Here is a 23425-nt window from a genome sequence, read left to right as displayed (position 1 = left end):
AGGTAATATGAGCATAGTCAAGCCCTCTCTCTTTCTGTCTGTTTCTCTCTCTCTATGGAAAGTTCTGGAAATCCTGTTTCTTTAACCTCGTCTTAAGCGAATGACATGTTAGATGACTTCTCCAGCGATTTTCAGTCATTGCCTTCGTTTACATAATTTTAGCCAGTCTGAGGTATTTGGCAGCACCTTCCCATGAAGCCGATCACTTAATGTGACATACACAGCATCTGAGACCAACTAGTCTGTGACTTGCTAAGGTAAAATCAAACAGAATTGGTTTTCTCTTAGGTCACAGGGGCAGGCTCTTTATGTGCAAGATTTTGAGAATCAATGAACACGTGTTCTATCAAACCACCCAACCTTTTGAAATGTGCTCCAAAGCTGTTCTGTGAATGCGCAGTATTACATTTCACCTCAAATGTCACTGTATCGAAAAAACGTTGGCTGTTGGTGAGTTATACCATAAAAATCTTATGTTCATTTCAACATTTTGACATTTAAGCATGAAAATATTTGCATGTGCACATTTGTTTTGCTGCAGAACGCAGACGTTATCTGAAATGGCATGCTAAGATCCAGTAACCTGGAGGGGAAAATGGGAAGAGTATTGTAAAATCTTAATGTCATTGAACTTTTTGCCATATGTACGGTACTGGTTTTGCTGCACAATGCATAAGTTAGCTAAAACGTATGTTACAGTGAAATGCGTATAAAAAGTCATACTCAACAGTATAAATCAGAAAAGACCTTATATTACATATTACATGTATTACATTTTTTTATAAGGCATACCTGTCAATGGAATTATGCTTCCTTTAGGTATGTGCTGAATAATGTAATCTTCTCTCTCTCTCTCTCTCTCTCTCTCTCTATATATATATATATATTTATATACTGTATATATATATATACAGTATATATATAAAATCCTAAGTGCAGCGATTTTGTGCAGCGATTTTATGTCACGCTTTTTGTCACGCTTTAAATCAGGCTTATTTTAAAACCTACATACAGTAATCCCTTGCTACTTCGCAGTTCACTTTTCGCGGATTCACGACTTCGCGGGTTTTTAAAAACAAGTGATTGCCCGCCTATCGCGGAAGTTATGTTCCAGACCCATCAGCAACAGGAGAAAATCCGCGATATAGAAAGACCATATAAATAAACATTTTTATAGTTTAAGCCTTAAAATACCCATCCCACATGCTTTAAACACATGTAAACTTATAAAACACACTTTGTTAACACATATGATATGTGGATGTCAGGCTAAGGATATGAGTAACATCTCACTATTATAAAAAATTTTAACTTCACACAAGACAAGACAGTGAGACAGGAAAATAGGTGATGTACAGGCTTTTAAATTATTGACAGGCAGAGCGACAAGCAGCACAAAGTCCACTTCTCCTTAGCGTTCATTCAGCTCCCCACCCCCTTGACAATGCGACTGCGCCTCCGGGGAGGAGGGTTTGAGCGAACGTGCGTTCAGCCCTCACACACCCCCACTCCTCCTCCTCCTTCAGAACGCGCAGAGCGACAAGCAGGCTTTTTGGCAGAAGCAGCACAAAGTCCATTTCTGCTCAGCGTGAGTTCAGCTGCCCCCCTTCACAAAGCGAGTGCAGACACATTGACGTCTGATCGCCGCGTGCAGTGTGTAGTGTTGGTCTGCGGTGTTTAAGAATGTAGAAAGTGTTTAAGAGCATAGGAAGTGTTTATAAGAGTGTGGGAAAGGTTAACAAGAGAGAAAGAAAGGTTTATAAGAGTGTGGGAAGGGTTTATAAAGCCTTAAAATATGTATAAATAATAAAATAAATAGAGGTCGCTACTTCGCGGATTTTCACCTAACGCGGGGGGCTCTGGAACGTAACCCCCGCGATAGGTGAGGGATGACTGTATATATGTTTGGTATCATTCTTTTCAGAATATATCAAAATTTAATGTGTTGTTAGATTTTTAGATTCTTATTCCGTTTTTAAATTATAAACTAAAAAATATCAAGAACTCATGACCCGCAAGAAGAGACTTTGTGCCAAGAGATTTAAGCACGGAAATAAAAGACAAAGAGTAGGACAGCTGCTGTGCAGGCTTTTAAATGTTCGAAACTCCACGCGACATGAAGATCACGCAGCATGGCGGCAGCAGTAAGCCAGCAGCTGATCGAGCAAAGAGGAGGTAAAAAATAAAACTGTACAGTAATCCCTTGCTATATTGCGCTTCGACTTTCGCGGCTTCACTCTATCGCGGATTTTATATGTAAGCATATCTAAATATATAACGCGGATTTTTCGCTGCTTCGCGGGTTTCTGCGGACAATGGGTCTTTTTACTTCTGGTACATGCTTCCTCAGTTGGTCTGCCCAGTTGATTTCATACAAGGGACGCTATTGGCAGATGACTGAGAAGCTACCTAATCAGAGCACACAGTTAAGTTCCTGTGTGCTGATTGGCTCAGCGACAGAGTGCTGCATTAACCAGGAAGTCTCATCTCACTCATTCAGCATTAACGTGCCCCTGCTACTGCTTCAGGGGCCGTGTCCAAGCACCAACAGAAGATGCAAATGATTGCAGAAAAGGTAAAAGTTTTGGATATGTTGAAGGAAGGGAACAGCTACACTGCTGCAGGACACCATTATGGTATCAATGAGTCCATGATTGTTTTTATTTAAAAAGGAGGAAAAGCATATAAGATCTACGGCCGCAGTGTCCTTTAACCAGGGCGCAAAACGAGTTGCAAGTGGACGTGATAAGGCAGTAGTCTGGATGGAATCTGCTTTAGGGATTTGGATTGAAGAGTGCTGGAAGAAGTACAACGGCGGTGCTACACAGTCGCCTGAAGAGGCTCCTTTAGAAGAGCTGTAACACTATCCTTTGTTGTGCAGTAAAATTAAACTCATCGTTATCGGACAAGTCGTCGTGTCATTGTTGGTGAGTAACCATAATTAATTATTTACGTACAGTACTTATTACATGTACATAGTTTAGTGTCACTGTACACACATTTTACTGTATACAATTTTTCTTGCATTGTACGTATTTATTGCTGGTGGCCTGTCTGTCGTAATGACTGTAACATATGTGATATCGGAGACGCTCGATATCTTTAAAATAATATTTAGGTTTTATTGTATATAAACTGTGTTTACATACATAATTTCAACGAATCTTACCTAATATCGAAGAGAATACAAAGGATTTATGCTGTATAATTGTGCGTGAAATGTTTATAATAGTGTGGGAGAGTTTATAAGGGATTAAAATATATAAAAATAACCATATAAACATATGGTTTCTACTTCGCGGATTTTCACCTTTCGCTGGGGGTTCTGGAACGCAACCCCCGCGATGGAGAAGGGATTACTGTATTTGTTTCCCATTGTATCACCGTTTAAGAGGGGGTTTCGGAGGAGCGACCGCGTCTCCTTGGGATGCGTTCAGCCCCCATCTTCACAACGCGAGCGTCAGAGATGCAAAGTGGCTGGCGAACGAAGCGAGCAGGGGGGGACCCCCTAGTTCATAATATAAATGTTGTGCAGTTGTTTAAAGAAGTTTGGTGAAGTTGACTGTTTGATTTATGTTTGTTAAAATTTAAATATTCATGTCAGAAAATAATAATAAATTATAAACAATAAATAAACAGCCAAATATGAATATCAAAAGAGGCGATCACATTATGATGACATCTCAGCAGTTTGTTCAGTTGCGTTTCTCAGCCATGCCACTCATGTACAGGAACAGAGCACTAACTCTAACTTCGGCACAAAGCTCAACGCTTATCATGTGAACGCAGCCAAAGGGAGCATTTTTGATGGGGTGGCTATTGGTTTACGTTACAGTGTTCTATCGAACCACCCAACCGTCAGTACAATGCACAGAACATAGCGACGGGGAGGCTGAACGCACCATACAAGGTACGGGTGCAGCGCCAACTCTGTAAGGCAGCATGGGAGCTGTAGATCTCACAAACAGAAGTCAAACTCGTCTGCCTGATGCTTTGCATTTTACATACCATAACAGAATGGAAAAAAGATACAAAAGGCAGAGATTGATGCTGATCCCACTGCAGCTGTTAACTCTTCGTAAAGCACCAGCTCCATCAGGCAGCATGCTATTGGCTCTCTGAAAACGCGGCGAGCGTGACTGTACTGGAAGATTGACACTCAGTCAGTAACTATAACATGGGCTGCAATTTCCAGTTGTGTAATTTGACATGGTGCAGCAATGAGATTGCAGTCAGCAAATCGGACCTAATCCACGACAAATACTCATGCAATGTGACATGGCTTTACTTGAGTGTTTAGCAACACAGAACTAGAAAGTTGTTCTGTCCTTGGTGGGACTGGTTAGTCGGGTTCCCTATTAAACTTTTAATCTTCTCTTTTTGGATTCTCTTATCTTCTCTTGGGCCCCCCTCACTGGTCTACATTAGTATCGGTAACTTTCAGTCCTATAAAGTCCCCATTTACAGGGTGACTTTGGGGGAGGAGGTGACTTACTGCTGCTGCCAATACTATTTTCTCTTTAATTGTTGATTGTTGTTTTTTCTAACTGAACTTAAAATTAGAAATCACAAAAATCACAAAAAAAGAACAATGTGAGTTACAGTAATCCCTCCTCCATCGCGGGGGGTTGCGTTCCAGAGCCACCCGTGAAATAAGAAAATCCGCAAAGTAGAAACCATATGTTTATATGGTTATTTTTATATTGTCATGCTTGGGTCACAGATTTGCGCAGAAACACAGGAGGTTGTAGAGAGACAGGAACGTTATTCAAACACTGCAAACAAACATTTGTCTCTTTTTCAAAAGTTTAAACTGTGCTCCATGACAAGACAGAGATGACAGTTCTGTCTCACAATTAAAAAAATGCAAACATATTTTCCTCTTGACAGAGAGGAAAGCAAACAAATCAATAGGGCTGTTTGGCTTTTAAGTATGCGAAGCATGCAAAGCTGTTGAAGGCAGCAGCTCACACCCCCTCTGTCAGGAGCAGAGAGAGAGAGAGAGAGAGAGAGAGAGAGAGAGAGAGAGACAGAGAAAAGCAAAACAGTGAAAAATCAATACGTGCCCTTTGAGCTTTTAAGTATGCGAAGCACCGTGCAGCATGTCGCTTCACGAAGCAGCTGCACACAGAAGGTAGCAACGTGAAGATAATCTTTCAGCATTTTTAGACGAGCATCCGTATCGTCTAGGTGTGCGAACAGCCCCCCTGCTCACACCCCCTACGTCAGGATCAGAGAAAGTCAGCGCAAGAGAGACAGAGAAAAGTAAGTTGGGTAGCTTCTCAGCCATTTGCCAATAGCGTCCCTTGTATGAAATCAACTGGGCAAACCAACTGAGGAAGCATGTACCAGAAATTAAAAGACCCATTGTCCTCAGAAATCCGCGAACCAGCAAAAAATCCGCGATATATATTTAAATATGCTTACATATAAAATCTGCGATGGAGTGAAGCCGCGAAAGGCGAAGCTCGATATAGCGAGGGATCACTGTAGTTGTGACCGTCTGGCTGATAGGACGTACCTCAGATAGTCTGGCGATGTCTGCACCGTGTCTTTCTTCTGTCGCCCGCCGCTCCTCCCGCTCTTGTGTCACCATACTTCTCAGTGCTGCCAGCTCCTCAGCCTGCCCCTCACTCACACCCTCCGCTTGCTGATCAACTTGGAGTCGTGAAAGCTCCCCCTGCAGGCGTTCCACCTCCTTGCAGTGAATTGTCTTTTCCATTTGCAGCTGATCCTTCAATGCCTTGTTCTCACGGGCCTACAAGAAGGGCCACAGAATGACTTCAATAACTGCAGAGTTTTTCTGTTCCTTTCCAGTTTGCCCCATGGCATAATATTACCTGTTCATCTGCCTTGAGTTGGAGTTGCATGAGCTTCACCTCCATGCCTCTGTTCAGCTCCCTGTATCTCTCCACAGAACGGGCTTCAATCCGAAGTTGCCGCAGTTCTCTGCGTGCCCACATCCGCCGGCAGCAGCACTGAAGGTAAATGACAGCACTACGGATGCGCTGGAACCATCGCCTTGCCAGCCAACCACGCACATAGGCTGTCAGGATGGTGGCCATTTTTTCCATTCGGAGCTGTTAGACAAGAAAGAAGAAGACATCAAGGCCTTACATGGCTGTGGACAGGTTCACTGTCACACAATGACGATGACCAGGACACCACTTACAGCACTTAGCATACCTGCCAAGCCATCCGTCGAGCCAGTGCCCCTCGAGTGTAGGCCTGCAGGGTTGTTGTGGCTGCTCGTATCAAAAGATAAGGTCTGCGCACTTGAACCATCCTACAGTTCTTCTGTATCACCAAAGCTGCCCGTGTCCATCGGAGAATTTGTGCTAGCCTGGAAAAGGAACACACAAACAAGTTACCACTACACAACACTACCACCACCCTGGCACCAAGTGCTGAAGTCTTCTTCTGTTCACCTTCTGGCCAAGAAACCCCGGCAGTACGTCTGCAGTGTCATGGCAGCCTTACGTGTCCTCTGGTACCTCTTTCTTACCAGCTGCCCACGCACCCACGCCTGGATCAGAATGCAGGCTGCACATAACCGCTCAGCCCTCAGCCTCTCCAGGTATGCCACCTGGCCTGCCCTGAAGAAAATTTTTGATTTTCCAAACTGATAAAGATCTGAATCTAGAATGAGTGCTCCCAAGAGGTTTCGACATGCAGACTGCGGGTCCTTCAGAGACAAGTCCTCCCGTCGGAACAGGGGCCAATATCTGCTGTAGAATTCTAGGTAGGTCCACCTGAAAACAGCAATCGACTATTAAAACCAAAAGGAGGCACTCTGTCCACTCCAAATACACATGAGGCTATCACTCAAGACCTTCGCTTACCTGGATGGGTACCCTGCAGCACTGATCCATATGGTCTCCAGAATTCCACAAGCTCGAAGCTGCTGGACCACACGTTTTGGGTCAAATCTGAAAACAGTATGGAAGGCCAGTGAGAAGGAAGATATACTGAAAAGGAAAGAGGAGGACATCTGAGGCCAGCTGGTCACTCACAAGAAGGACTTCTTCAGGTCATTGGGTTTAATGCAGCGGATATAATGTGGGGTTGTCAGATTCAGGGTGTTCATCAGCAGGTGCAGAGACTGGCGGAACTGCAGAAGGGAACAGACGGAAACAAAAGTGACATTGAGACCTTACAGACAGGAGGCCATATTTCTACTGGCAGTACCAATGATGTCACTGATCGCAACTACTGCAACAGTGTAAATGGGAACGTGACGAGGTACGGACAACATAGTATCAAATAAACAAAAATGCATACAAAATAAACCTAAACCAGACATAAACACATATAAAAGGGATTAAATATTTCAAATGACAAAATAAAATAACAATTAGTAACACTCAAAAACACAAACAGAATAGAAAATACAAACTAATGACGTCTGCCAAGCATCCAGACACTGGGCTTATGTACACTACCAGTCAAAAGTTATAGAACACCTCTGTTTTTTCCAGTTTTTCTTCAAATTTAGTCAGTCAAGATGCAATAAATGAACCAAAATAGTGAAAAGGTAAACAGTAAACTGCCAGAGGTTTACGTTTAGGTTAGCAAATACTGAAAAAAATTGAAATTTCAGAATATTACAAATGGGCCTTCTTCGGGGAACAACTAATAGGGTACTAGCCACAGATATCCTGCAGCAATTACAGTAAGGCAAGCTTTGCAAGTGGAAACAAACAATTTGCTCAGGTGTCCCAACTTCTGTTGATTACTTAAAAACTCAAGTTACTGTGTTACTACACCCTCTGAAGTACTACGTGGTCAATATTACACAGTAGAAAGTTGTAAATTCCAGTGATAATGGCAAGTAAATGGTAATTAACAAATGAAATGAGATGGAGGGTGGCACAGTGGCGCAGTGGGTAGCGCTGCTGCCTCACAGTTGGGAGACCTGGGGACCTGGGTTCACTTCCCGGGTCCTCCCTGTGTGGAGTTTGCATGTTCTTCCCGTGTCTGCGTGGGTTTCCTCCGGGTGCTCTGGTTTCCTCCCACAGTCCAAAGACATGCAGGTTAGGTGGATTGGTGATTCTAAATTGGCCCTAGTGTGTGCTTGGTGTGTGGGTGTGTTTGTGTGTGTCCTGCGGTGGGTTGGCACCCTGCCCGGGATTGGTTCCTGCCTTGTACCCCATGTTGGCTGGGATTGGCTCCAGCAGACCCCCGTGACCCTGGGTTCGGATTCAGCGGGTTGGAAAATGGATGGATGAATGAGATGGAACATTATTACCCTTAGAACTGTAGTGAAATTGCAAAAAAAAAAATCAAAGTGTCAGTGAGTCCAATGGTGTCCTACACAATCCAAAGGCAACTCTAATAGGAAGAGAACTGGCAAAGCCAAAGTCACCAGCCAATCAGAAGGCAAGTTTCTGAGGATCACCCGCCTGCGTGATAAGCGTCTCACAGCACAACAGCTTCAAGCACAGCTTAACAGTGGGCAGAGAAAGCAAGTCTCAGTTTCTACTGTGAAGAGGAGGTTTGACAGGGCGAGTGGCAGGAAGAAAGCCATTCCTTACAGGACAGAATAGGGCCTTGAAATACCAGCTGTGGATTACTGAAGACTGGGAGAAAGTCTTATGGACCAATGAGTCAAAATTTGAAATCTTCGGTTCATCATGCAGGGTGTTTGTACGTCGTCAAGTTGGTGACAGGAAGGTTTCTCAGTGTGTGACACCAACTGTCAAACATGGAGGCGGAAGTGTGATGATCTGGGGGTTCTTTTGCTGGAAATGGTGACTTGCACAGAGTGACTGGCATTCTGAATGGAAAGGGTTACCTCAGTTTGGCCGATATATCAGCAAAAAGGTGGCTACTTTGATGAATCAAAAATCTGAATAAAATTTCGTTCACTTAATGATTCCTTGTCTTATTTTTTTATTTGCCATTGTTTATTTGTTCTATGCTTTGATTTCATGAAACAGTAAGACATTAAACCCTGTGCATTTCCATAAAAACTGAAAAAAACGGAGGTGTTCTAAAACTTTTGAGCAAGTAGTGTAATATTTGGGGGAACAGTGTCAGCTATAAGAGGGTACCACTCTAGTAGTATCCCCTTACAGACAGAGGGCGACACTGCTTGACGCACTATAGACAGGTGCACTGTCACACATACAGTATGTGCGTGCCAGCACTATATCTCATTTCATAAATAGGAAATGGTACCCAAGTATTCACCTTGTGACCAAGCATTTATCATACAGATATAAAATAATATCATACATGCATGTGTAAAAAATAGGTTGCACTCTACAGATGGTGACCAACCTAATAGTCATTGAATCCCACCCAAAAATCCACTCATACTTTAGCTAAAGTATGCCCACCTATATTATTGGACATTGCACTACAAATAGGGGCACCATAACACCATTCGTGAAGATTCACCTCCCTGGACTTCACCTTAAATATATGGGGCACCATCCCACCATTCATTAAGATTCACATTCCTGAAATGTAGCACTGCCTAAGCAGACATTGTGTTCACCTGACAGAGAAGAAGTGCCATTGCCAATGCCCCTTAACTTCATCTTCCATTTAAAGGGTTCATGTCACACTAAAGGCCTTCCATGTTATAGGGAGGTTTCCTCAGCTCCGTTGCAGATGCAGTGTGCCACCCAACCCTTTACAATAATTCATCCTAGAGATGAGGTGTGGACTGACCTCCCTCAAGTCTGTGGGATTCTCCCCAGAATTTACTGGACCTGCTTATACAGATGAAGGACTGAGGATCACAGAGAAAGGAAAATGGTCCACCTGAAAGCTCACGGTGTGCTTGTGCTCTCGGACAGCCTTCCTAGAGGAGAGTTGGTTCCTTGTTGGCAGTATAGACTTGGCACTAGGAAGGAAGGAGAATTCTCTGGGAACCTCATCTGGAAACAGCTCTGCCACAAATTCTGACTGTGAAAAATCCAAGGGCAGGTGATTTATATATGAGATTCACACAAGACCCCAACATCCTTGTCCATAGCATTTCCCCCTGCCAGCGTTTCAGCACCTAAGTGATTAGAAGGCACCAGCCCTGCTGGGTGTTACTCACTTTGCTGGCACGGAGAATGTTGATGGGCTCTTCAAACATGGTGTCCCGATTCTTCTCTAAGAAACCTTCACACTGGTACTCCACCTACAGGGTTAGATTGTTAGATTACACTCATATAGGTCAGAGGATCAGCTGGCCTTTTCCCACCTACCATATCCGCAAAGTGGAGGATGAGGAAGGCAGAGTTGGACAGACGGGGCTTTTGGAAATGCTGGCTGTGGTTGACATGGTGCTCATACAGCTTTTGTGCCCAACTGGCATCAGAGCCCTTAGGCATCTGTAATGACAGAGTCAGCATCTCAGTTGGACCCTCATTTTCACACCCCTACCCACCCATTGCAAACCACCCCTACTTTGCACTCTTCATCCAAAAGCTCCAGAATTCCCAGTTTGCCCTCAATAAGTTCAATGCAGGGCTGGTTGTCCCGGAAGTCGATTCGGTTCCAAGTGATGCCCTCCCTTAGATATTCCTCCTGTTCCAGTTTGAACACATGCTGGATGGACAAGAAAATAAACTGGTCAGGTGGACATGTGGGGGACTGGTTCTTAGCCACACAGAGGCCCCAAACTCACCTGGGTGAACTGCTGCTGGAGCTTCTCATTGGCATAGTTGATGCAGAACTGTTCAAAGCTGTTTATCTGGAACATCTCAAAGCTACAGAACAAGAGGCGAGGACAGTCAGCATGCCATGTACCCCTCAGGCATGCACGGCGCCCATATGCCACACTCACCCATAGATGTCAAGGACCCCAATGAAGCTCTGGGTTTGCCTGTGCTGTGTCTGCAATGCTCTGTTGAGCCGCTCCACCGTCCAGGCAAACAACCGGTCATAGATGTGCTTGGCGAGAGCATCACGGGCCTCACAGGCTTGCTGGAACCCAATGGGCTTCACCAGGGTCTCTCCAGCTACCTGTAGCTTTCTGTGGCACAACCAGTGTGCCATCTGGGTTTGTTCCACCCCTAGAAGCTGGGAGAAGGCATGCAGGGAGTTGTCGGCAGGCTGTAAGAAACATAAAGTCATGGATTACGGTGGGCAGTGTGTATACTGATGAACAGGCAGGGCCTAAAGAGAGACTGATATGAAAGGCCAGACTAAACAGAAGCACATATCAAGAAGACCATAAAAGTCAAGGTTTTTTACGTTGATGGTGGATCGTTCGGCATCTCGACTGTTACTTCTGATGTCTACATTTCCAAGATACAAAATTCCTGCAAGAATCTGAAAGAGTGATGCCTGCTGGGCTGGACGCACTCCTGTGGAGAGGCAACAGAATAGTCCCATGTCTCACAATCTCACTGGTCAGCCATCCAGTGCTTGGACCCCCTTCGTACTTACCCAGCAGAGAGAGTGAATTCCTGACCAGCTCCAATTCTGAAGCATCGTCCACCCCTGGGATGTCCACTCTGCCACCCTGGTTGGTGTAGTGAAATTCATCTGCAGGCCCTGATGTCAGACAGTCACAGTCAGCAGATGATTCAAGCGACTCAGTCGGCAAGGACGACTACAGCAGTTAGGGTTACTCACGCAGTCCGAGCATGCTGAACTCTGGGAGGTGTCTGGCGGCACACATCTGGTAGAAGATGTGATAATTTCTTTCCTCAGGGGCCTACAGGAAGGCACAGAAGTCAGTTGTTGTGTCCGCAGGCCCATTTGAGGTTGAGACTGGACTTTATTCAGGTACCTGAAAGATGACTCTGGACTTCTCCAGCAGGTAGGTCCTCATGCTGGCTCCAACAATGTCACCCCGGGGCCCAAAGTCAATCTCAATGTACTTCCCAAAGCGGCTGCTGTTGTCATTGCGAGTTGTCTTGGCATTGCCAATTGCCTGGTAAAAGGTGGCATTCATTAATTGTAGGCACACCCTTTCTCTAAAACCATGCTGGCTGAGCTCTCCCTGCACTTCAAGACATCTCCTACCTCCATGATGGGACAGGTTGCCAGCACCCTGTCTTCTACACTCGACTCCTGTGCAGTTCCCCCAACCGTGGCAAAGTAGCGCATAGCGAATTTGGCTGTGACTGTCTTCCCAGCACCAGACTCACCACTCACAATAATGGACTGGTTTTGTTGTTCCCTGCCGAGTGATACAAGACTAAATTAGGGCACCTTAAACACTTGGCGGAGAAGTGTGGGAAAGCAAAATGTAAACCAGAGAGCACTGACCGTGTCATCTGTCGATAAGCCTCTTCAGCCACTGAGAAGATGTGTGGGTCCATGTCTGCCACATTCTGTCCACTGTAGGCATCAATGACCTCCTCACCATAGATGGGCAATGACTCATATGGATTGATTGCAACCAAAACGATACCTGCAAAGAAAAGCATACTGAGGCAGAGCCAAGCAAAGATGGGCAACTGGCAATGCCCTTAAAGTGCCAACACCCAACAAAAGAAACAGTAAAAGAGCAGTCAAGGAGGAGGTGAAGTGCATCACAAATAGTAAAGGGGAATTAAAAGATACAGACAATGAAACAGTGGATGCCGTAAACACAAGTGAGCAAGTGGATAACCTCCCAGTGATAACAGGGACGACTAATGAGGTACTGAGGGATTTGGAAATTGTAGAGGGAGAAGTGCTGCTCAGATTAAATAGGCTGAAATCAAACAAATCACCAGGACCAGATAACATTTACCCTCGAGTTCTTAAGGAGGCTAGCAAGTACTAGTATAAACCCTTGACATATATTTTTAGGAAGTCACTGCGTACTGGAGAGATTCTGAAGGACTGGAAAATGGCAAATATCATCTCATTATATAAAAAGGATGACTGGGCAGATCCAAGTACGGATAGGCCAGAAAGCTTAACATGCATCAGAGGAAAATTAATGGAAGGAATAATTAAGGAAAAGATTGAGCAACACCTGGCAAGGACAGGAGATTTACTGAACAGTTAGCTCAGGAGACGGAGGTCGTGTTTTACTAACATGCTGGAATTCTATGAGGAGGCAACAAAAGGATACGATCAAAGTGGAGCAGATGAGATTATTTACCTGGACTTTCAGAAAGCATTTGATAAGGTGCCATATGAGAGGGTGGGCATCAAACTAAAAGAAGTGGGAGTTCAGGGTGATGTTTTTAGATGGGTGCAGAATTGGCTCAGACACAGGAAGCAGAGGGTGATGATGTGAGGAACCAAATCAGAATCGACTGAAGTTAAGAGTGGTGACCAGCAAGGGGCAATGCAGGGGCTGCTGCTATTTTTAATAAATAGAAATGATTTAGATAGGAATATAAGTAACAAGCTGGTTAAGTTTGCAGATGACACCAAGATAGGTGGATTAGCAGATAATTTGGAATCCATTACATCATTACAGAAGGACTTGGATAGCAAACATGCTTGGGCAGATTTGTGGAAGATGAAATTTAATGTCAGTAAATGTAAAGTTTTACACATAGGAAGTAAAAATGTTAGGTTTGAATACACAATGGGCGGTCGGAAAATCGAGAGTCCACCTTATGAGAAGGTTTTAGGAGTCATAGTGGACTCAACACTATCGACTTCTAGACAGTGTTGAGAAGCCAATATCAGGTTATATAACGCCTTGACATGTGGTGTTCAAGTCACAGGAGGTTCTGCTCAAGCTTTATAACACACTAGTGAGGCCTCATCTGGAGTCCTGTGTGTAGTTTTGGTCTTCAGGCAACAAAAAGGACATACAGTAACAGCACTAGAAAAGGTCCAGAGAAGAGCGACTAGGCTGAGTCCAGGACTACAGGGGATGAATTATGAGGAAAGATTACAGTTTAAGCAAAAGAAGATTAAGAGGTGACCTGATTGAAGTGTTTAAAATTATGAAGTGAATTAGTCCAGTGGATCGAGACTGTTATTTTAAAATGAGTTCATCAAGAACACGAGGACACAGTTGGAAACTTGTTAAGGGTAAATTTTGCACAAACATTAGGAAGTTTTTCTTTACACAAAGAACGATAGACACTTGGAATAAGCTACCAAGTAGTGTGGCAGACAGTAAGACTTTAGGGACATTCAAAATTCGACTTGATGTTTTTTGGAAGAAATAAGTGGATAGGACTGGGGGGCTTTGTTGGGCTGAATGGCCTGTTCCCGTCTCGATTGTTCTAATGTTCTAAAATGCCAATTGCAGAGCAACAAGAAATATCACCAACTTGCCCTGACGTTGGCATAAAGGTACATTTGTAAAATCAAAATGAGAGAGGTATGTGCATGCAAATCAGTACTGAAGGCTCCACCCATACATGTAAATCTCCTTTCACCTCCAAAACATGAACTCTGTTGTCCCCGCTGACATCATCCTATCAAGGGAAATCTACTATATATAAGAGTCCCAGCCACAACTCCAGAGGGTCATGTGATGCACATGAGAAAGTTGGTCACAGCACATGGCCATTAATAACCCTTCTTCCTACTTCTGGTCCCATTCCATTCATTGTTTACAACTAACTAATTCCACTACAAAGTTACAAAAGCCAGAGTCTATTAAGGCAGGAACCAACACTGGACAGAATGCACCACTGCAATGGGCACACTCATACACCCACATTTATACTGGGCCACTTTAGGATCAACAGAACATACATGTATTAGGAATGTGGGAGGAAGCTCAGAAAAACGCAAACAGAAATGATAGAAAATGATCATCATAGCCATACCCATTTGATTCTCAAACTCCACTTCCACATCACTCAATGCATGTCATCTAGCGATATTATTTATCTTAACCAGTCAAGCTTGAAGAAGGATAATGATGTTGAGATGGATCTACTTAACTGTCGTCAACATGTTACAGTAGGCAAGAGCTATCACCATGTCATCTGTCGTCATCCTGCTAGATCTCTCCTCTACCTTCAATTGTTAACCACCAGATCCTCCTTGCCACCCTCTCTGACCTGGGCATCACTGTGACTCCTGTCAGGTGGGTTCGAGCCCCATCTGCTGGGCAGATCCCTCTGTGTGTCCTGGTGTGGAGAGATCTCAGGCAAGCACAGAAGTGTCCCAACGATCAGTGCTTGACCTTCTCCTCTTCTCTCTATTCACCACCATACTAAGCCCTATTATCGAGTCCCATGTTTTTTCTTATCAGTGCTATACTGATGATACACAGCTGTACCTCATTCTCTCCAGAGGACCACACAGAATCAGCTAGAATCTCTGCATGCCTCACTGATATTGTTACCTAGATGAAGAAACACCATTTCCAGCTAAATTTAGCAAAGACAACTTTCTTGTTACCCCAGATCAGCTGGCTATTCAGCAACCCATCTCTGTTCAGCTTGACTCATTATCGCTAACAGCCGCTAAGGCGGTACGCAACCTTGGAGTGGTAATAGATGACCAACTCTCATTCCAGGACCATGTTGCTACTGTCTCTATCAGCTATGCTGATGACACACAACTATATTTATCAATAGCGCCTGATGACCCCGACTCTCTTGATTCACTGACACAATGTCTTACTTGTGCTTCTGAATAGACGAGTAGTAATTTTCTCAAACAAAATGGGGAGAAAACAGAAATTTTAGTGATTGGCAAAAATGGATATAATGAGGGTATTAGAAATAAACTTGAAAAGTCAAGATGGAGGTAAAGAATGTAGGGGTAACTATTGACACTGACCTGAATTTTAAATCACATATTAATCAGAGTACTAGGACAGCATTTTTTCACTTAAGAAATATAGCAAAAGTTAGACCTCTTATAACATTGAGAAATGAGTTCACACTTTTGTTTTCAGTCGACTAGATTACTGTAACACACTCCTCTCAGGACCACCCAAGAAAGACATCAATCGATTGCAATGAGTGCAGAATGGAGCTGCTAGAATCTTAACTCGGAAAAGAAAATCCGAGCACATCACACCAGTTTTGATGTCACTACACTGGTTACCCGTGTCATTTAGAATTGACTTTAAAATCCTGCTTATGGTTTACAAAGCCTTCAATAATCTGCTCCATCTTGTATTTCAGAATGCCTTTCACCTTACACTCCAAATCGTAACCTCAGATCTTCAAATGAGTGTCTGCTTATTATTCCAATTCTATAATTGTAATAAGTAATAAGTACATTAATTATTATTAATAAGTAATTACAATTACAAATAAGTAATTCTATTTTCTTATTTATTTCGTCTTTGCACTTTGAGCTACATCACTTGTATGAAAATGTGCTATAGAAATAAATGTTGTTGTTGTTGTCTCTTAGTCTTGCAGATTCAGACTACACAATATCTGCAAGATCAGACTGTATCTGACCAAGTTTGCAGCACAATTCCTGGCACAGGCTTTGGTCTTGTCACATCTGGACTACTGTAACTTTCTGCTGGCAGGCATACCGACATGTGTCACCAAGCCACTTCAGCTGATTTAAAATGCCCACCTGGCATTCAACCAGCTGAGGCGGGCACATGTCATTCCTCTTTTCAGGTCACTACATTGGCTTCCTGTGGGTGGCACATATTAAGTTCAAATCCTTGATGCTAGTCTGCAGAGTACTGAACATGTCACCACTTAACTCTATATACAGTATATGGAGTCTCTCAATGTGACAATGACTCTCTTGTTTGGTGAACTGATGTTAACTGCAATTTACTTGTATTTTGTTCTTCGCTCTTTCCTTGTGATGATCAATTTTGCACCACTGTCTTGCACCATCATCTTGTAACACCCCAAACAGCCTCCAGACTAATGCTTACTTAATTATGTTGACCTCTTTTGTAAGCTGCTTTTGATAAAAGTGTTGGCTAAGCAAATACATGTAAATGAGAGAGAATTTAGACATAATGGGATTCACCTTATGGGAGTACAGACTACCCCTCCTGAATTGCCCATCCCAGTTCTTCCTGAACAGCTGACTCCAGCAGCCTCTTCGGACTCTTTGAATGAGACCAGCAGGCACCCAGACTCACCGCAGTACGTGTAGATGCTATTGCTTTCCAAGAAGCGGATGTGGAGGTTGTGCAGCACAGCTGGCTCATGTAGGTAGCTAAGGGCAGTAAGGTCATTCTCCCCTTCCAAGATGTCCGGATTCCGCAGTGGGGGCAAACCATTCCCAATGGAATAATGCAACTCCTGGTGTGAAAACAGAAAGCAAGGTGGCCATCAGACAGCTGGTCACATTCCAGAGGAGGACTCAACTGAGCCTGGATTACCATTCCGCTGCCCAGCTGGAGGAGAAGGCTGTTGTCTCCATCTTTGAAGTCCTGGCTTAGTTTTGCTGGAATCCACACCTCCTCTGGATCTGGGATCCACACCCGGGTGCCCTGTAAGCAAATGGAAAACCCAAGTTAAAAAAAGTGAGATTTCACAGCAGTGCCACCCAGTGAAACTGTAGGAGTAAAACAAAAGGGAAAAGCAAAAGCAGTACAGTAAGTCCAATGTGACCCCTGACCAGTGAAGCTTAACGATTAACTCCAGTCAGCAGATGCTGCCTTTGCTCAACTTGGAGCTGATTAGCTGAAGGAATGTGGGGGAATGGACTGTGCTGGCGGCGCTGGATGCCCAGATACTGAGCCATCACCCACATTTCACCTGACAGGCCTGGTGACCCACAAAAGTCAGCACAGCACCCACAGAAAGAACAGTATAAACCTTCATCATGATATTTTTCCAGCCTGCCACAGACCACCACACTCTCAGTCAAACGCAGACTGAGCCCACCAGCCCTCTGCTAGACAACCCCAGGGAGTCACTTACCTTAGTGTAGAGTGCTAATGCTGGCATATCAAGGAGTTAGGGCTGTCCACCGCAGGATGTGGAGCAGGACACCTTCTCACAGTCTGTGCGGCCAGAGAAAGAAATCTCAGCATTCAGGAAGAATGTCTTCCTGTCCTCCGAAGTTGTCGGCGGGTTAATGGTTAACCCAATGAGGCTAAGGAGCACATGGGGCAGCTCAGCTGGGGTTTGCTATGCTGATGACACTTTCCTGGCACACCCTGTAACACCCTCATTGGGTGACCTGAGGACAGGGGAGTCTGCTGGCATGTGGCGTTTGGCTGCTGTCAAAATGGGCTGGTGGGCTCAGTTAGGGCGGATTTCCCGACTGTATGTGTGAGCAATTAGAGCTGGCGGTGAGGGAGTCTGAAAATACGGCACACTTGTCAGCATGAGATACTGTATACTGTTACTGGCCCTCACCTATTCTGTTTCTCTTCTCGGTACTCAAAGGTGGCACTTGGTGCCACAGCCCACCTGCCAGGTTGTTTTACCTGCCTAAGCTATAGTCATCCCTGATGGAGGATCACAGGAATTGTGGGGTAGAGGAGTCCTTTCATCGGATTGGCTGGCCAAGCAATGTTTCAGCTGTGGAATGGCCAATAGGGGGAGGCAGCTTGATGGCTGAGGTCTCCAGGACTCTAAACAAATCCTAATCATGTTATGTGATATCATCTACTGTTAAATTCTGCTCTGTACTTGTAAAAGTTTTATTTTATATTGTATTGAGGATTATTTCTGTGTGTTGTATTGTACTGACCCCCTTCTTTTTGACACCCAATGCACGCTCATCCTACTTGGAAAGGGGTCGCTCTTTGAACTGCCTTTCCAAAGTTTTCTTTCCAAAGTTTTCTTCCAGTTTTTCCCTACAAGGTTTTTTTTTTTTGCGAGTTTTCCCTCATCTTCTTACAGAGTCAAGGCTGGGGGGCTGTCAAGAGGCAGGGCCTGTTAAAGCCCATTGCGGCACTTCTTGTGTGATTTTGGGCTTGTATTGTGTATATCTGCCAATGTGTCTGAGCAACAAAGCTGCATCATATTAGAAAGGACAGTCGGATTTGCATTAGTCGGTGACCACGTATCGTATTACCAATGCAGTTTGTTTGGCTAATGATCAAACACTGCAAGGACTGGGCAGCAGCGGCTCCCAGTGTTAGTTATTAGAGAGTTCCTAAGCACACAAAGTCCTTAAAATACTCAGAAAATGCCCACTAGAGGGGTAACCATCATCTCCAGCTAGTCATACAAAAAGAGCAATTTATAAAAGATTTATTTATAAAAAACTAGGGGGCTCCGCACCCTTCTCGCTTTGCTCGTCCAACCCCAGGTTTGGTTTATCTGGACTGGACACGGCGGCACGTATAAAAATAAAACAAATTTTTATTTTCTTCAACTGGAGGGCACATCTTCCCCATGTCCCACAACCACAACACAGTCCCAAACACAAGCTCAAGCACAAAACCCACACTCCTCTCTTCTACCACCACTCCTCCACAAACTTAGTCCTCCTCCTCTTGACTCTAGCTGTTGAGTGGTGGTTGCTGGCTCCTTTTATGGCCCACCTGGAAGTGCTCCAGGTGCTTGATCACCTGTTTCCAGTTGCACTCCCAGGTGGAGCTGAAGACTCGTCCACTTAGGCTCAGGAGCCCATGCAGTGCCCCCTGGCGGCCACCCCAGATCCCAACAGGGCTGTGGAAAACTCCATCTCCAATGGATCGCTGCGGGAGGCTGAGGCACCACTCCAACCCAGGGGAGCGGCCATCCAGCATCCAGGGGGAGGTATTGCACCATCCAGGGCTGCTACCCCTGAATATATATTGAAGGGGCGTCCCGGTCAGGCATGGGATGCGGCCGTCTGCCACAGTATACATATATATATATATATATATATATATATATATATATATATATATATATATATATATATATATATATATATATATATATATATATATATATATATACATATATATATATCCACCTGTTAAACCATTCCTGTTTTGGGGGTCATCTCATTGTTGCCCCTCTAGTGCACCAAAGCAGCTGAAACTGATTAACAAGCCCCTCTGCTACTTAACTGACCAGATCAATAGCCCACAAGTTTCATTGACTTGATGCTGTACTCTGATTAAAAAGTGTTCTTTTAATTTTTTGAGCAGTATATACAGGTGCTGGTCATAAAATTAGAATATCATGACAAAGTTGATTTATTTCAGTAATTCCATTCAAAAAGTGAAACTTGTATATTAGATTCATTCATTACACACAGACTGATGTTTAATCAAATGTTTATTTCTTTTAATGTTGATGATTATAACTGATGGTATATCTAGGGAGGCATATCCATGGGGGGATGCAGAGACCTCTACAGGCTAGACAACAGCAACTTGACTGCCATTAGGTATCGGGATGAAATCCTTGGACCCCATTGTCAGACCCTATGCTGGTGCAGTGGCTCCTGGGTTCCTCCTGGTGCACAACAATGCCCAGCCTCATGTGGCGAAAATATGCAGGCAGATCCTGGAGGATGAAGAAGTTGATACCATTGACTGGCCCCCACGCTCACTTGCCTGACCTCAATCCAATAGAACACCTCTGGGTGGGACATTATGTTTCGGTCCATCCGACACCTCAGACTGTCCAGGAACTCAATGATGCCCTGGTCCAGATCTGGGAGGAGATCCCCTAGGACACCACCCATCATCTCAGGATGTTGTCAGGCATTCAAACAAGCACGTGGGTTTATACAAACTACTGAGTACAATTTGGAGTTGCTGCAATGAAATTTTGGCAAAATGGACTCGCCTGGCACGTTACGTTTTCCCTTTGATTTTTGGGGTGTCTTTGAATTCAGCCCTCTGTAGGTTGATCAATTTCATTTCCATCAAATGATGTGCCTTCCCTTCATTCCTAACACATGACTCAGTCCATATCAGTAGGGATAGCCAGCAGGATTTTTTTCCCATTGATATCTGATGTGTTTATATAGTTTATATATACCTGTATATGTATACTAGAGGGGCAAGCTCCCCTGGCGTTTTTGGCACCCAACCCCCAGTTGTGGCCAGTCTGCCACTCGTGTTGTGAAGAGGGGGGCTGAACGCACCCCAAGGAGACACAGTCGCTCCTCCGAAATCCCCTCTTAAACAGTGATACAATGGGAAACAAATAGTTTTTTTTTTACCTCCTCTTTGCTCGATCAGCTGCTGCTGCTGCTGCTGTGTCACGTGATCTGCATCTCGCATGATGCTTTGAACATCTAAAAACCTGTACAGCAACTGTCCTACTCTTTGTCTTTTAAATCTCTTGGCACTCTTGGTTAAGTCTCGTCTCGTGGGACATGAGTTCTTGATATTTTTTACTTTCTGATTTAAACACAGAATAAGAATCTGAAAATCTAACAACATGTTCTCCCTGTGTCTGTGTGGGTTTCCTCCGGGCGCTCCGGTTTCCTCCCACAGTCCAAAGACATGCAGGTTAGGTGGATTGGTGATTCTAAATTGGCCCTAGTGTGTGCTTGGTGTGTGGGTGTGGTTGTGTGTGTTCTGTGGTGGGTTGGCACCCTGCCCGGGATTGGTTCCCTGCCTTGTGCCCTGTGTTGGCTGGGATTGGCTCCAGCAGACCCCCGTGACCCTGTGTTCGGATTCAGCGGGTTGGAAAATGGATGGATGGATGGAAATCTAACAAAATCACATTAAAGTTTGATAAATTCTGAAAAGAATAATACCAAACATATATACGTAGGTTTTAAAATAAACCTGATTTAAAGCGTGACAACAAACGTCGCATAAAAACATCACATAAAATTGTTGCACTTTTAGGCTTAGGATTTTATATATAGAGAGTAGATTCTAACACATTTATTTAATTAATTGATATTGGCAGTACAACACTGCATAAATGTAAGTAAACATGCACTTACAGGTTTTAATGATTAATTAATAAATCAATAATTACAGGTTTTTGGCAGTTGTCATACACATGAATTATATTTATACAGATTTTTTTCCAGTGTACCAGCTCGACAATCCCAATTCTTGAGGTGTAATTATAAATATGGATTAACGTTTCGATTATGCAGTACTTGTTTCTTACCATAACTTATACTGTATGACACACACAAACAAATAAGAAGCACAGTACAAACCTTTAAAAAGGCTGCAAATCTATCAAATGTTCATAAGATGTTTCTCAAGAAGATTCAAGGCTCAGAATTCTTTGTGCGTCTGCCATCTGCAGTTCCATCATCAAGTGAAGAGAAGTGTGCCAGGACCTGTGGCAGCCAGACATGCCCAAGCCATAACACCCCCAGCACCGTGTGTAACAGATGAGATGGTCTGCTTTAGCAGTTCCTTGTGGTCTCCACACTTTGCTCCTGCCATCACTCTGATCAGGTCCATCTTTGTCTCATCCATCCTCAAGAATTTTTCCCAGAATTCTGCAGGCTCTATGAAGTTCTTTTTCACAAACTGTAGTCTGGCCCTCCTGTTTTTGTGGTCTCCATTTTGCAGTGTGTCCTCTGTGTTTCCGTTCATGAAGTCTTCTGCTGATAGTCTTCTCTGACACACACACATCGGCCCCCTGAAGACTGTGTATGATCTGTCAGACAGACATTGGGGGCTTTTTATTTACCACAATGAGGATTCTTCTGTCATTAGCAGTGGTGGTCTTCCTTAGCCTACCAGTCCCTTTGTGATTACTGTGTCCACCAGTGTGTTCTTTCTTCTTGCTGATATTCCAGACAGTTGATTTTGTTCATCCTAAGGTTTCACTGATGTCTCAAATGGTTTTATTCTTTGACTTTCATTGGCACAGCTCCAGTCCTCATGTTGAACAATGGCAACGACAGACTCCAAAGAGTAGACGCAAGCCAAGGTGTCTTATGAAGCCATGAAACCCACCTGAGGAATCACAAACACCTGTGACGCCAATTGGCCCAAACATTATGGCACCCTGAAATGTAGAAGAAGTGTTGTCATTTCTACAATGTGTGACCGAGATGTCTTCAAATCCCCTTAAATGAACGACTGCAATGTGCACTTTAATCGCGATGTCTGAATTGTTAGATTTACAATTTTAAACTGTGGAGTAGAGGGGGAAAATCAAGGAAAAATGTGTCTTTGTCCCATACATTATCAATGGCACTTTATAGTTATTTATCTGTCTATTTATGTATTTAAAGAGCTTCTGTAAAAAGTCAGATTAACCCCTGGGGACAAATAAAGTTAAATAAAGAACAAAATGTGTAATCAACATAAAATAAAACATATGAACAAATGGGATCGCAGAACTCAATTATCTCATAAATATCCCAAGGTGTAGACACATAAGACACCACATTGAATGGCACAAGCCTCGCACCCGCATGTGGGATATCACCATCAACACCCAAGGGGTGCCAATGGCTTCTTCTCTCTTACTGTGGGTGTAGTGTTCCCAACACCAGTGACTTTAGCATGACATCCCGGGGCAGGCACTTAGATATACAAATACAATATAAGCTAAATCTTTATCTTTACTGATGTTTCCATTAGTTGTGTGGATGTTCCTTTGAGTGGCCATGTCCCTGATCAGCTCCCTTTCTTACTTTAACGGGTGCAGGTCAATCCACCATCTCTCTGTACAGACATGTCTGATGACTCTCTGAACTCATGTAAATGCCTTCCTTTAGAGTCCAGAAGTGCGAC

The 23425-nt window shown here is 43.9% G+C and overlaps 1 protein-coding gene across 1 annotated transcript in view; it reads right to left on the bottom strand.

Moving 5' to 3' along the window:
* si:dkey-110c1.10 (unconventional myosin-Va) overlaps positions 1 to 17854 on the bottom strand; it is a 63574-nt gene extending 45720 nt beyond the window's left edge. Inside the window, exons 1-21 of the mRNA XM_051935235.1 lie at positions 17724 to 17854; positions 17180 to 17290; positions 16937 to 17099; positions 12220 to 12364; positions 11974 to 12130; positions 11738 to 11881; positions 11581 to 11662; positions 11392 to 11499; positions 11197 to 11309; positions 10787 to 11055; positions 10628 to 10709; positions 10408 to 10548; positions 10206 to 10331; positions 10055 to 10138; positions 9772 to 9915; positions 7014 to 7111; positions 6843 to 6929; positions 6429 to 6752; positions 6187 to 6343; positions 5841 to 6080; positions 5522 to 5758 (exon numbers count right to left, since the gene is read on the bottom strand). Coding sequence (XP_051791195.1) covers positions 5522 to 5758; positions 5841 to 6080; positions 6187 to 6343; positions 6429 to 6752; positions 6843 to 6929; positions 7014 to 7111; positions 9772 to 9915; positions 10055 to 10138; positions 10206 to 10331; positions 10408 to 10548; positions 10628 to 10709; positions 10787 to 11055; positions 11197 to 11309; positions 11392 to 11499; positions 11581 to 11662; positions 11738 to 11881; positions 11974 to 12130; positions 12220 to 12364; positions 16937 to 17099; positions 17180 to 17290; positions 17724 to 17750 — 3039 coding nt within the window. The 5' untranslated portion in view covers positions 17751 to 17854. The remainder of the gene's footprint in view (positions 1 to 5521; positions 5759 to 5840; positions 6081 to 6186; positions 6344 to 6428; positions 6753 to 6842; positions 6930 to 7013; positions 7112 to 9771; positions 9916 to 10054; positions 10139 to 10205; positions 10332 to 10407; positions 10549 to 10627; positions 10710 to 10786; positions 11056 to 11196; positions 11310 to 11391; positions 11500 to 11580; positions 11663 to 11737; positions 11882 to 11973; positions 12131 to 12219; positions 12365 to 16936; positions 17100 to 17179; positions 17291 to 17723) is intronic.
* Between the last annotated feature and the right edge of the window lie 5571 nt (positions 17855 to 23425).

Source organism: Erpetoichthys calabaricus, chromosome 12, assembly GCF_900747795.2.
Source record: "Erpetoichthys calabaricus chromosome 12, fErpCal1.3, whole genome shotgun sequence".
Lineage (NCBI taxonomy): Eukaryota > Metazoa > Chordata > Cladistia > Polypteriformes > Polypteridae > Erpetoichthys > Erpetoichthys calabaricus.
This window is presented reverse-complemented; position numbering and strand designations above follow the sequence as displayed.